The following is a 14637-nucleotide window of genomic DNA, read 5'->3' on the forward strand; positions in this document are numbered from 1 at the left end:
TCTACACACTAAATGCCAGTAGCTTTCTGCAATCATTTTGACAACCAGAAAATGCCTCGGCAAATATCCAAAATGCCCACTAGGGGCAGTGCCACCCTACTGAGAACCACTGGCCTGTATAATGTTTCTGATTTGCCAGTATTTTACCACTGCTTTAGTGTGGCTCTCCATCATCTATCGCTTGGACCTCCCAACTTCTCTCCCTCTCCTTGGTCTTCTTTGCCTATAATTCACCCTTCAAACAGATAGCAAAGGTGATCTTCTAAAATGCACATCTGATCAAGTCACTCCCCTACTGAATACCTTCAGAGGCTCCCTGGCGCTATAGATGAAGTTAAACTTTTTAGAACGGAGGGCAGTACTCTGATCCCACCATATTTCAATCTGACCTTGTACCACTCCCTCCAGTGCGTGCTGTGTTCTTCCCCATGTAGTCTCTAGAACAGAACAAGTTCTCTGAGTCTTTTCACCAACTTGCTGATTTTTTGACTGGCAAGTTCCTACTAGTAATTCAAAATGCAATTCAGGCATTGCTTCCCCAATGAAACCTTCTCCAGACAGTCTCCCCACTCCACCCCTGACCCTTGCACTTACCATATGTTTTGTAACAGTTAGATAGACTGCCTCCGCCACTAGAATGTGAGTTATCTGATGGCAGGGATTTTTATCCTATCTACGTTTGCGTCCCAAGAATATCAAACAGGTGGAGGGCATACAGCAAGGTCTTAAAAAGTTAAACACTTTTAAAGTTGGACAATCCTGTAATGTTAGCTATTTGGAGAGTTCTGCAGATTACTACATAATTGTTTTAATTTACCTTTCAATATTTTCTCATCCTTGAAGAATCACATATTTCCAGCCAGTTGAATCAATCCAATCTTTTAGCTTTTTCTTTCTTTAGTATTTATTTAATCTCCAACGTATTTTGAAACGTCTTTGTTATATTTTTCTTTTACTAGCTCCAATCCCCATTGTACTGATTCATGAGACAAATATGTCCTTTTTGACCCATTCCCTAGTTAATATTTTGCTTAATTTAGTTTATATATGTCAGACAAGAAGCCCATTTCTTTCTAAAGTGATTTGAAATCAACTTATGAGAAGAGTTTTCTTTTAAATCATTAAGAATTTTTAAAAATTATTTTTCCATGAATGTATAACTTTTTTTTACCCAAATTGACCCTCAAGTTGATTGTTCTGGTTTTAAGTGTTGGTTCATCGTTTTTTGACCTATGTGCTTGATTATTTGATTTGTTTAGATATTTTCCAGATTTCAAACTGTTTACTTCTATTAACTCCTTTAATTTAAGACAGAGACTGAAATTAACTAGTCTTAAATAATCTGGATGTTTGTCCATCCTGGACCACACGGCTTCTCTTGCCAGTTCCCATGAGGTTGGCCATAATCATCTACCATTTTTTAACTTTATTTTATACTACATTATTCCTTGCCTTCCCAGGATTTAGCAGTAACATTTCAATAATTTTCTAACGACTTTCTTTTGGGTCATTAGAAGAAATATGTTTCCTGTAGAAACAATCTGCTAAATAAATGATGGTGCAGAGACATTTTCCTGGAGGCTACAAAGTGACCTATAGAAATACACTAAATTGGTTCTTCTCCATTAGGACATTCAGATCCTTCTTTTATTTCATTTTGGAATGGAAAAATAAATGGGGAAAAAAATGTGCTCTGAAATCCTTTGTCCTGCTTCAGAGCATGTAAATAGCATCATGCACAAAAAAATTTTCAAGCTGTCAGGAGTAAGGCAAGTATGATAATTTAGGATAATTAAATGCTTAAGACAATCAAAATAGAAGTGATCCTAGCAAGCTTTTCTCACTTGAAGGAAACTTCTTTAAAAAGTAGTTACGCATCTATGGAGCTGGCCTGGTGGTGTAGCAGTTAAGTTTGCCTGTTCCGCTTCGGAGGCCTGGGGTTCGCCGGTTCAGACCTACTCACCGCTCATCAAGCCACGCTGGGGTGGTGTCCTACACAGAAGAACTAGAAGGACCTACAACTAGGATATAGAACTATATACCGGGGCTTTGGGGAGAAAAAAGAAAAAAAAGAGGAAGATTGACAATAGATGTTAGCTTAGGGCCAATCTTTCTCAAAGCAAACAAAAAAGCAGTCACTGATCTAAATGTCTTTCAATAGGGCAGTTAAAAAAATATGGTATAACAATCCACAGTATAGAATATTTTGCAGTCTTTAAAAAAGAAGAAAGCATACCTATGTATATGGACACAAAATGATATATGGTTGTTTTAAAATAAGAAAAAACATGAATAATACATATACTATGATCCCATTCATGTAAAAATAGCAGAAACAAAAGTAAAATATGTACAAAGAGAGAGGAGATTGTAAAGATACACACATCAAACTGTATTCAATGTCCTGCATTGAAAGATTTTGTTTCTGGGTCTGTTTCTTCCACTAGGTTATGAGCTCCTTTGTTGCCAGATCAAATACAGGATGCCCAGCTAAATTAGAATTTCAGGTAAACAATGAATATTTTTTAGTATAAGTACATCCCAAATATTGCACAGGACATAATTATAGTACAAAATTATTCATTGTTTATCTGAAATTCAAATTTAACTGGGTGTCCTGTAGTTTTATCTGCTAAATCTAGCAACTCTAAGGAGACCTGAGACTATTCATCCTTGTACTCCAATCACATAGTTACAGAGATACTGTGGGTGCACAATAAATGGCGAGAGGGAGAGTAATTGAGAGCATAGTAATAACAGGCAATTATGCTAACTGTGTTACATACATTATCTCAATTCTCATGGAAATGCCTTAACATTTTATTAGTGGTCCTATTTCACAGATTAAGAAGCAGAAGTGTACAGTAAGTGGTGGAGCTAAAAATGCCCCCAAGTTTCTGGGTCCTGATTCAGCAGCCATAACCAACTGCCAGCTGCAGGGAGGTAGAGGGGGATAAGAAGGAGAGAGAGAACCAGGGGTGAGGCTCTGGTTCTGCCTAAGTGGAGAGAGTAGGACTTGGCACAAACTCTCCTAGAGGTGGAATGTAGGATATATATGAGAAGCAGACAAATCTGGGCCTGGTCTCCACCTCCACCACTCATTCAAACAAGTTATATAATTTATTTTTGCTTCAATTTTCTCCTCTGTTAAAACCGGAGTGAGAGGACCTACCTGAGTACTGACGTGAAGAATAAATGAGATAATTTCTGTAAAGTGATCAGCATGGGGCTTGGCAAGTAAAAGACACATCAATGATAGTTATTATAGCTCAGAGCCCCAGTTTTTTCATTTGTAAAACAGAATAACAACATCAAGACAATAATACTAATGATATCTATATTGCCGAGTTGATTTAAGGGTCAGATAGGGACATATATATTATCTTTCTAAATTCTAAAGTGCTTCTCATTCTCCTTAACAGAGCAGTTGCTCTTTAGATTAGAACCAGAATTAATATCATTCTAGAGCCTTACTAAATTTTTTCCTATGAGTAATTAATTTTGTTTTAAAAATTATCATACAATAAAATGGACTCTTTTTGGTGTACAAAGTTCTATGAATATTAACCCATGTATAGATTTATGTAACCACCACCACCACAGTCAGGATACAGAACACGACTATAGCTTTTGAGATTCTTTTTTCAAAGCGTTTCACATTTATGTTGCAAAACGCTTTTAAAAATAAGAAAAAGAGATTTAGAAAAACGTACTGAAGACGCTAATCAACAAAACTGGCTTTTTGCACAAATCTCTGAGTCTCTAACCCCTCCAGGCCTTGTCTGGGCCATTTTTGCTGTTGGCTCTGCAGACCATCTCTTTCCAAAAGTGATCAGGAATCTCCTTGAGAGGTGGGGCCTCTCTTCACACTAAAGGCACATGTCCCGGGCACACACTTCAGCATTTCTTATTTGATCCTTTTTATATTACTAGATTTTCATTTTCCCAACTGTTTTCTCTAATTGCCATTTTCTCTCTGATATGAAGAAGCCTGGAATAACCAGCACCTTCTCAGCCTGTCAGAGAAATTATTTGCCTGGGACAAAGGGGACACAGTTACTGAGGGAGCTACGGTCGAGCTTTCAGGACCCCAAACCTCTCCGGCATCACAGATCCTCCCGGTGATCAATCATTCAATCTGTCCCTTTCCCCAACTCCGTCCTCTCCACGTCCCCCGCCTGCCGGGCACTCCCTGAGGCGATGGACTTGAGGACCAAACTTCTGTTCTCCCCAGGCAGCCTCCCTCCCACCCCCCACTCGGTGAGCTCTCTCAGCTTAAGTGACTTGCATTGTCACACCGCTGCCACATCTGGTGAGCGAGGCAAGTCCGCTTTCCGGGTGACTCACGTCGTTGCTATTTGCCTTTTGTCTCTAGGATGCTTTGGTTGCCCTTTTCTTCCCTCTGCTTTTAATCTGGGGAGGGGAAAAGCTAATGAAGCAAGAATGAATCCCCTCTACACTAATCTTTTATTTTTCTTCTTAAAGTTGGCTCTCTCCCTTCACAAGTTCCGTAACTATCCAAGAAGTGTGGGGGCGGGAGAGGTGGGGACCCATTAATTACACCAAAATCCAAAGTTGGCAGTCTAAGGTATCACTTCGGTGGGAAGACTTTCTGAAGCCCCCTCGCAGCCTGCTGGGCGTTTTGCTGCTGCCGCTGTACATTTTCAGCTCATTTCTTTATGCTGCTGCTCCGCGGTGCTCTGTCAGTCACGCCTAAATCTATCTCGTTACTGCCATAGGTCCCCGAATCAGGGTGAATTCCACGAGATTCACCAGCGGTTCCGTTCCTGTGCAAGGTAAATACAGTATGCAAAATGAGGAACCACCAAAGGATGCCGGAGACGGGGGAGAGAAAGGGATTCCCTCACCTTTTCCAGCACATTCCTCGTTAATTTCCACCAAGAGGAGGCGCGCAGGCCAAATCCCCCAGTCTTCTTTCTTAAATCCCCCTACTGAGGGCTGCCAAGAGTGGGCCGCGCGGCCAGAGAAGTCGCTCCCGTAGGCCTGGCCCTCCCCCCCCCCCGGGTTGGTTTTTCCCAGCTGCGGAGGTTGGGCCAGGGGCTGGGGTGCGAGGAGAGTCGGCTCCCGCAGCGCGGAGCCGGGAGGTCGCCGCGACTCTGCTGAGACTCGGAGTTGTCTCGGGAGGTGGCGGGCGCGGAGGTGAGCGGTGGGGAGCAAGCGGTGAAGGCGAGAACCGGGAGGCGGCGCCAGGACTGCCCCCATCCTCAGACGGGAGAGTAGCGCAGGTCCCGGGTCCCCCCGCCGCTTTTTGCGCGGCCTCTCCCCTCCCCTTTGGAGATGACTTGGACTCCCTCTGGGATCCGAGGGGCTGATGGGGACGCGGGCTGGGGTCGACAGCTGTAAGGTACTCCACTTCCTGCTAATCCGCGATAGTACAAAAAGAGATCAAAAGACTCCTGAAACCTGAAACTTCCCTCTCATCCTAACCTGGACCTGGAGGAGGGGTCCAGGCGGGGGCGGAGACCTCCGAAGGCAGATCGCCCGCGGAGGCGGTGGGGGAAGGAGATGGGAGAGAAAAGTTTGGTCGGAAAGGCGCTGGGGATTAAGCGAGGAGTTAGACGCGGGGGACTAGTCTGATCTGGAGAGGAGGGCGGGGGGCTGGAAGGGTATATATTTTGTGGGCCCGGGCAGAGGGAAGACTGTGCTCCGTGTCTCGGATCGCGCGCCCCTCTCCCGGGTAAGGATGTGCGTGGGACTGGGGGAGGCGAGGCCCGGACGGGCTTACGGAGGGAGGTCTTGGAGACAGAGTGGGGGCGACTTGGCTTGGAGAGGCCAGTGTCTGCACTCAGGGAGCTGCGGCCGCCGCCGCTCCTCATGCTTTTCTCCCGCTTGTCCCAGGTCGCGCAGCAGATCCAGCGTGTGGCGCCAACAAAAGACGCGAGGAGGTGCCACGCGGGGGCGGCGGCAGGAAGAGGAGCAGGAGGAGGAGCGCGCAGCCGAGCGTCCCGACCCGCCGTGCGTACTTTCTGGAGGGAAAGGGCGGGGGAATCGGCCCCGGGAGGGGACGCCCGGTGGCGAGGGGTTAGCCAAGTTCCGGCTGCGGCGTTTCTCCTCGTTCCCACGAGAGGAAAGTTTTCTCCGGACTTTTCCGGCCGGCCCGCGCCCTCCGGGCCCAGCTCCCGAGCCTTCGGAGCGGGCGCCGTCCCAGCCCCGCTCCGGGGAGACCCGTGCCGCGATGCCTGGGGGGTGCTCCCGCGGCCCCGCCGCCAGGGACGGGCGGCTGCGGCTGGCGGGGCTGGCGCTGGTCCTCCTGGGCTGGGTCTCCTCGTCCTCGCTCACCTCCTCGGCGTCCTCCTTCACCTCCTCGGCGTCGTCCCTGGCCTCCGCCGTGTCCGCCCAGCCCCCGCTGCCGGACCAATGCCCCCCGCCGTGCGAGTGCTCCGAGGCGGCGCGCACCGTCAAGTGCGTTAATCGCGACCTGACCGAGGTGCCCGCGGACCTGCCCCCCTACGTGCGCAACCTCTTTCTCACCGGCAACCAGCTGGCTGTGCTCCCCGCCGGCGCTTTCGCCCGCCGGCCGCCGCTGGCCGAGCTGGCGGCGCTCAATCTCAGCGGCAGCCTCCTGAAGGAGGTGCGCGCCGGCGCCTTCGAGCATCTGCCCAGCCTGCGCCAGCTCGACCTCAGCCACAACCCGCTGGCCCATCTCAGCCCCTTCGCTTTCTCGGGCAGCAACGCCAGCGTCTCGGCCCCTAGCCCCCTGCTGGAACTGATGCTGAACCACATCGTGCCCCCTGATGAGGATCTGAAGAACCGGAGCTTGGAGGGTATGGTGGCGGCGGCCCTGCGAGCGGGCCATGCGCTGCGCGGGCTGCGCCGCCTGGAGCTGGCCAGCAACAGCTTCCTCTACCTGCCCCGGGACCCACTGGCCCGACTGCCTGGCCTCAGGCACCTGGACCTGCACAACAACTCGCTGGTGAGCCTGACGCACGTGTCCTTCCGCAACCTGACACACTTAGAAAGCCTCCACCTTGAGGACAACGCCCTCAAGGTCCTTCACAACAGCACCCTGGCCGAGTTGCAAGGCCTGCCTCACGTCAGGGTCTTCCTGGACAACAATCCCTGGGTCTGCGACTGCCACATGGCAGACATGGTGGCCTGGCTCAAGGAGACAGAGGTAGTGCAGGGCAAAGCCAGGCTCACCTGTGCATTCCCGGAAAAAATGAGGAATCGGGTCCTCTTGGAACTCAACAGCTCCGACCTGGACTGTGATCCTATCCTTCCTCCATCCTTGCAGACTTCTTATGTCTTCCTAGGTATTGTTTTAGCCCTGATAGGTGCCATTTTCCTACTGGTTTTGTATTTGAACCGCAAGGGGATAAAAAAGTGGATGCATAACATCAGAGACGCCTGCAGGGATCACATGGAAGGGTATCATTACAGATATGAAATCAATGCGGACCCCAGGTTAACAAACCTCAGTTCTAATTCGGATGTCTGAGAAACACTCGAGGACAGAACAAGGACACTATGCATGAGATGTAGAGCTCCGCTTTCTCCCGTCCTAGGCTCGCGCCACCTCCACCCTCCACTGCAGACACCACTGACCTTGACTGAAAATCGGGAAGGGAGTTTGCTCCCTTGTTACGTACAGTTCTGGGTGTGCTCTGTTAATGTAAGATGATGAAAAACTGTGCATAGGGTTTTACCCTCTTCCTTTGCTTGGAACTCCTCAACACGTGTGGAGGGATTTTTCAACTTTCAGCATGAACATGGACTCCTGGCTGTCTGTTTCTCTTAGTACAGTTCAAGGTGTAGCCAGTGTACCCACACAGATAGCATTCAACAAAAGCTGCCTCAACGTTTTTGAGAAAAATACTTTATTCATAAATATCAGTTTTATTCTCATGTACCTAAATTGTGGAAAAAATGATTGCATTCCATAAACTGCCTGCAGACTTAGCAAGCTCTTCAAAGTAACTCCATAGTACACGGGAGCACCTGCATCCGAGAGCATGCTTACATTTTACTGTTCTGCATATTACAAAAAATAACTTGCAACTTCAGATTACTTCTTTGACAAAGTAAATTACTTTTTTGAGTGCAGTTTATATGAAACTATGATGAAGTTTTTTAATAAACTGCATTGATATCCAACAGACTAAATTGTTAAAAAAAATTCAATAAAGATTCTTGAAAGAATTACAGTTGTGTTAAGTTTGCTATTTGAAAAAAGGATTAGGGATAGTGATATTGAATGATCTTGGTTCAGTGATAAAGTATAGTTGAGAATGAAACGGGAGCAATGTCTTATATAAATAGACTTTGGAGATAGTTTTGAGATGGTGGATCCTTTTAGGATTTAAATAGAGAATTTGAATATTTGTGTGAATAGATTTCTCATGGTCCCAAAGTTAATGCTATTCATGAAACAATTTTGTAGGAGCATTATAAAGTTGATAAGAGGGAAGAGTTCTGTATGATAAATAGTTTGCAGTTTAGGGGTTTTTCTAGGCTAATTAAGTTGTTAGGATAGAACAAAATTATTTGCTTAATAAAACTCTCTGTACAAAGTTGTTCTGTGGGTCTTTAGAGCAGACTCTCCAAACAAATATAATGCAAGTAAATGTATGAAAATGAAATGTCTTAAAAACATAGAATATTCTAAAATAAATTTTAAAATAAATTAAAAAAATTGTCTAAGATCATAATGTAAATTGGAACTTAGATTTTCTTGAGAGTATTTTCTTTCTTTTTTTTTTTGGTGAGGAAGATCAGCCCTGAGCTAACATCCGTGCTAATCCTCCTCTTTTTGCTGAGGAAGACGGGCTCTGAGCTAACATCTATCGCCAATCCTCCTCCTTTTTTTTTCCCCCCCAAGCCCCAGTAGATAGTTGTATGTCATAGTTGCACATCTTTCTAGTTGCTGTATGTGGGACGCGGCCTCAGCATGGCCGGAGAAGCGGTGCGTCAGTACGCACCCGGGATGCAAACCTGGGCCGCCAGTAGTGGAGCACGCTCACTTAATTGCTAAGCCACGGGCCAGCCCCTTGAGAGTATTTTTTAAAAAACATTTAAAATGGAACATACATGGTAGATAGTTTGAGACCCTGTTAATGTGTTTAAAAAATTGTCATGATAGGATATGAATTTCAGGAAATAACCATAGATAAATGTCTTCATCCATAAACACATGTCTCAACTAATCATAGGTTCTTATGTTCAGTTCAGTATTTAAGAATTTGGGGATATTTTGATTTTAGCTAACCTCTATGTTAGTATATACACCTTTGTGAAGAATAAATCACATTTATGTGTACGTAAAAGCAATTGGTTAATCAGTTGATATTATTAATAATAGACATTTTTTTGCAAGTTTGTTACTTGCCAATTAAGCTTAAAAGTAAATTCTATTAATCTCCAACTATTATATAAGATGACTTTAATTTAGCCATTATTGTTTAATTAACTTGCATCAGTAAGTCTTAGGGCCTTGTTTCCCTTTAAATTGATTATGTTATGCAGTGTTTTATATTTGAAATGAAATTCATGTTTCCATATTTTTACAAATGAAATAGGATTAGATAGTATTTTAGGTTCTACAAATCTTTGCTTATTTCTTCTTTGAATTAAATTCAGAAGTTTTCAAAATATGGCTAAAAATATATGAACCTCTTCTTTGTTTAGATTAGACTATGTAGTCGGAATAGGCAGTTTTAATTTTCATGTCTCATATTATGAAATATTATAGTATTCATTATTTACAGTTATACTTCAGATCCTATAATTACCTGAGAAAAGGTTAAATATATGTACTTAATATTCCATTAAACGTTATAAGTGTTCACCAGGCATTCATAAACTGGCTGGCTGCCATCATTTCATAAGAATGATGGAGATATTAGTCTGACAAATATAGTAAAAACATCTAATAAATAAGAGCACATCATCTTAGAAACTGCTGATGAACTTTTATTGGTAGGTCTGCTGATATTGTAGAAAACAAATTTAATATTTATAGAGTGTTTGTTCAGAAGAGTTATGTCTTCTTCATCCTGTAATAATCTAACCATTAAAAACTGAGCTTTATGTAGGATCCAGGAGAGCAGGAGATTCATTAGTCCAGCTTATCTCATCATCAACTCAGTGAAGCAGACTCTGTGATAACGTGAAGCTGAGTTTTCGCCTCTTAGGTGGATGGCTTTTTTCAAGTTATGATTTCTTGTTTCTTTTTCATCCCCTTCCTTCTTCCTTTTTTGAGGAATTGAGCTTCCCAATTTGCCGCTGCTCTCTTTTCTATCACATCCCTCCTTGCTATTCTCCAATACGTGACAATAGAACTTTCTTAAAAAATATTACTGTTTGAAAACAGTTGCTCTTGTGCAGTCATACTACTCTAAGCTTATAAGGCATTCCGAGTGCCTTGGAAGACAGGTGCTATATAAATCCAATAAGTGTAAGGGAATATAGGAGAAATGAAGTAAAAAGTATCATCACTTTAAGTGTACTTGTTTTAAACACTGTTCCTTAGTACCATTATGCATTATTGATCCTAGAAACCTACAAGTAATCCATTTTTTAAAATCTATTTTGGTTGGCAATATACTTTACTACTCAGCTTAACAAAGGTCTTGGCAGAAAACGCCCTTCATTTATCCTTTACAAGTTTCATTTGAAGAAAGTTAGAAAAATACTTAAAAATTTAAGCACTTGATAAATCCTTCAATTTAAAAAGCCATTAAAATGTCCAATAAATTTCTATTTAAAGTGGCAAGGTTTTAGGATAATACAGCTGTTTGACCCTGAATTGTATCTCCCCCTTTTCAATAACTATTCGGTGTGCCCCATTAATATATGTGTCATCAATTTTGCTGCCATGCGTGATTCAATGGTGACCTATAAGGCACACTTGTACCTTACAGCTGATAGATTTTTTTTACAAAGTAAGGAGACTTTGAAGCATGTTTGATAAAATTTTTTAAAGAAAAAAAGAAGCTACATAAATTGATACTATCAATAATAGGCAAGATTTTCTTTTTTTTTTTTCCCAGAGGTGGAGAAAGGCTTGGTTGAAATAAATGAGCAAGTCACAAATGGTAAATCCTTTTAAAATATCTTGATTGGCAGCAAATGTGGATTTTGCGCACCTCGGTATTTAATTAGAAATAACGTCTTTGTTTTGTGTCTTTTTAATTAAAGCAGAAGCAAAAAAAAGGTTCAAATGAACCACGATTGTTTCCTGAGGGATTCGGTTTTACTCTGTCCCTTGTGGCCTAATGTCCTGGTAGAGGGCTTACTTACCTTCTTGAGGACATTGGAGACTTTGCAGCCCTAGCTTGGGAGTCTTTCATATCACTTTTGTTTTCCATTTAAATTTTTCTCCAAAGCCTACACTAAAAGAGATACCAAGAGGATTTGCAAGGTTAAAAACCATTTGGCACATGCTTTCTTCCTGCTCCAAACCCCATCCAGTCACCCAGCCCTCAGAGAGCAGCACCAAGGGAAGACAGACGTTTATTAGACGAGAGTCAGGTTTCGCTTGTACACTGTGCAAGGCTTTTTCACAGGAAAGGAGAGGGAAGGGAGGAAATTATATTTCCAGATAATATATGAGAAATACCTTAATATCTTTTTAAAATCGGTAATACTGCAGTGCTGTACTAGAAATAGTTAGTTTAAGAAAGTATATTCTGTGCTGTCCTGGCGATCCTGCCTTCTTTTACATGGAGAAAACCAGCTCCTTGAGGATGTTTGGTACAGTTATTTTTCCGTTCTTGTCCTTAGAAGTGTTTGATTCAAAAATGCAGGCTGGTTATATTTTGTGTTTTATCTTAAAACAGTTTAGCAGCTCTATCTTTGTCATGGGTTGAAAAACCCAAGACTTTAAAAAAATATTTAATGTGTGATTTATATAATTTTGACAAGAATAAAAATTCTTAGTGTTTCAAAATTGGAAGGGCTTTTAGAAGTGTCAAGCCCAGTTTCCCGTTTTACCAATGAAGAAACAGAATTGTAACATTTCATTGTGTTACATAATGACAACCAGGACTAGATCTCAGGGTTCTAGACTCCCCCTCTAGTGCTCTTTTTGCCACATGATGGCATTACTAATTACCTACTTTGAGACCTGTGAAATTCCCATGTCTAATTACTGTGAGTTTGTTTTATTGTTTTTGCTTTGCACTCAAACATTCAGTATGTTTCAGTTTGCTCTATATTTCACTTCCAGTATGTTAAAAATTATTATGCTTTAGACTCCTAAATATGCCTAAAAATGTTACAAATAATTTTGTCATCTTATTACTATAGAGCTCCTCTGAGTCTATATTATGATAAGAAGTATTTTGGAAATTTAATGGTGATATTTCTTTTGAAAAGGAAAATAAAACTGGAAAGCTGTGCTAGCTTGTGTAGTTCTATCTTAAAAAATGAGTTAGCTCAGCTGGTGAGAACACTAAACAAATGAGACCAAGTTCATGGCCACGAAGTCAGTCAGTCACCAGGTGAGACAGTCAGCTTTGCATGCTCTACTGTGCTCTCCTGGCCCGTGCTCCAGGTGCGTGCTACCACCAGTCCTCTGAGGGCTGAGACCAAACAGGGAATTGAAATCAATGCAAATCCATTGGCACTTTGGAAAACCAGTGGACTGACTGGCCATCCCCTGGCAGCCCTACCCCTGATGTGCCAGTTTACTATCTTTACATTCACAGGACCAAACGCAACAGTCTGTGTCCTCACGTGTAGTATGTATGCCACAGGTCACAACAGCTTTCTCATTTATGTGAATTTTGAGAAAAATCTATTATGGGTGCCTTTTAATGTATCACCTAGGAAATTAATTAGGTTTGCTTTGCTATTTAAGATGAAAATGTGGTTTAAGATTCAGGATCATCATTACTATATCACAAACTTGTATGTAAATGTTTATAAAAACAAATGCTGTTTATGTTTAGCTGACATTTTATGATAATAGGATTTATTTGTGGTTCACCGTTTAACTTGGTAAATGTCAGGATATGTTTGTTTTCAAGGAAGCAAACACTTAAAATATGACCAGCTATAATACTTTTTGTGAAAAGTAAATATTTAATAATGTGTTTTAAAGAACCTGAGGATGTTATCAAAATAGGCTTTTTCTAAATGGAAGTTTATAGATTTTCCCATTCCCCTTCCCTCCACAGTCCTATTTCTACTACGTTTTTTCTTCCCCCAAAGAGAACCATGATACGTAACGCTTCAAGGTGATACTTGCACACAGGAGAATTGGACTGATGGAAACATTAGGTAGGGCAGTTGGCAAATATATATTTCTCTGTATGATACAGTTTCTCTCAGTTTTACAATACAGTTAGTAAATTACTTTCGAAGAATACATGATCTTTCAATTAGACACGTTTTGTGGTAATTCTTATAGATCATGGCAAACTCATGACTATTAAACATTTAAAAGACATATTTTTAAATTAACTCATGTTTCTTGTAGATAATTTAAAAATACAGGGAGGAAAAGCACCATGAATAATCCTATCACTAAGGAAAAAGTGTCTTAATATTGAGATAAACTGCCTTGTTTGTATCACATTGTATCTTGCCTTTTCACTTATGCTGTGAACATTCCCCAATATCACTAAAAGCTATTTTAATATCTGGCTTTAAAGTACTGCAAACAGTCACATATTTTACACATATAGGACGTTTTTTGCAATTTTAACTAATGCTCTAATGAGCATTGTTGTACCTATGTTGTCCCTGTGTTTCTACATCTCCCATTTTTCCCTTAAAGTAGATCCTTGAAGGAAAAATATTGCATCAGAGGGTATAATCTCTTTTTTCTAACCTCTAAAAATATCTTTGATGTCTATTTAAGTTAGGAATATTAAATGTAGACCAGCATAGTTCGCTGTATGTTTTAAGAGTCTAATCAAACTTTTTACAGAGTACTGAATCGTCTGTTTTGAACAGAAAGAACCTTTGATTAAGTTGCTAATTAACCTGTCACTTTTATGTGTGTATGTGAGAGGAAGATGGGCCCTGAGCTAACATCTGTTGCCAATCTTCCTCTTTTTGCTTGAGGAAGATTGTCCCTGAGCTAACATCCTTGCCAATCTTCCTCTGTTTTATGTGAGGGATGCTGCCACAGCATGGCTTGATGAGTGGTACATACATCCGTGCCTGGGATCCCAACCCATGAACCCCGGGCTGCCGAAGCAGAGAGCGCAAACTTAACCACTACACCACCAGGCTGGCCCCAGCTTGTCACTGTTTTTAATCCACAAATGTCTGCTCTCTGTTAAAATAACAAAACTGGAGGATAGATAAGCCCATAACCCAGTTATAAGAGTGAGTGTGTGTGTGTGAGTGTGTGTTCCTTGTTGCAGGGTTGGGAGAGGCAGTGTGGGGTGTGGAGGAACATCTAGGAAATTATTTTAACCAGGTATAAGTTATCAAGCAGTTTTCAAGACAAAGCTGTGTCTTTGCCTGAATTCTGCTCTCTTTTTAGATGATTTGCGTGTGTATATGTAGAATTAATTTAGATCCCATGCATGTGATATAATTGTGCTAATTTTACTATTAATTTGCTTTAAAATTTCAGTGGAGTCCTATGAGCCATTTATTCAGTTCATCCAATAGAAATTTATTAAGTGCTTTCTATATACCAGACAATGTTGTTGCACTGGA

General features: G+C 42.0%; 1 protein-coding gene across 3 annotated transcripts; it reads left to right on the plus strand.

Annotated features, from left to right (window-relative positions):
* Positions 1–5055: 5055 nt before the first annotated feature.
* Positions 5056–8161, plus strand: TPBG (trophoblast glycoprotein). 3 transcript variants are annotated; one of them, XM_004422064.3, is made up of 2 exons: positions 5056–5160; positions 5860–8161. In XM_004422064.3, exon 2 carries the CDS (start codon positions 6197–6199, stop codon positions 7457–7459), a length of 1263 nt encoding a protein of 420 aa, XP_004422121.1. In that variant the 5' UTR covers positions 5056–5160; positions 5860–6196; the 3' UTR covers positions 7460–8161. The 3 variants fall into 3 exon arrangements, with proteins under 3 accessions (XP_004422121.1, XP_087299950.1, XP_087299949.1); XM_087443824.1 differs by lacking the exon at positions 5056–5160 and adding an exon at positions 5225–5365; XM_087443823.1 differs by lacking the exon at positions 5056–5160 and adding an exon at positions 5607–5698.
* Positions 8162–14637: the final 6476 nt, after the last annotated feature.

The sequence above is a fragment of the Ceratotherium simum genome, chromosome 19, assembly GCF_057802395.1.
Source record: "Ceratotherium simum simum isolate JZ-2026a chromosome 19, ASM5780239v1, whole genome shotgun sequence".
Classification (NCBI taxonomy): domain Eukaryota; kingdom Metazoa; phylum Chordata; class Mammalia; order Perissodactyla; family Rhinocerotidae; genus Ceratotherium; species Ceratotherium simum.

Excerpts from the sequence above, each read along its gene's own strand:
- TPBG (XM_004422064.3), top strand. The coding sequence starts at position 6,197 with ATGCCTGGGGGGTGCTCCCGCGGCCCCGCCGCCAGGGACGGGCGGCTG.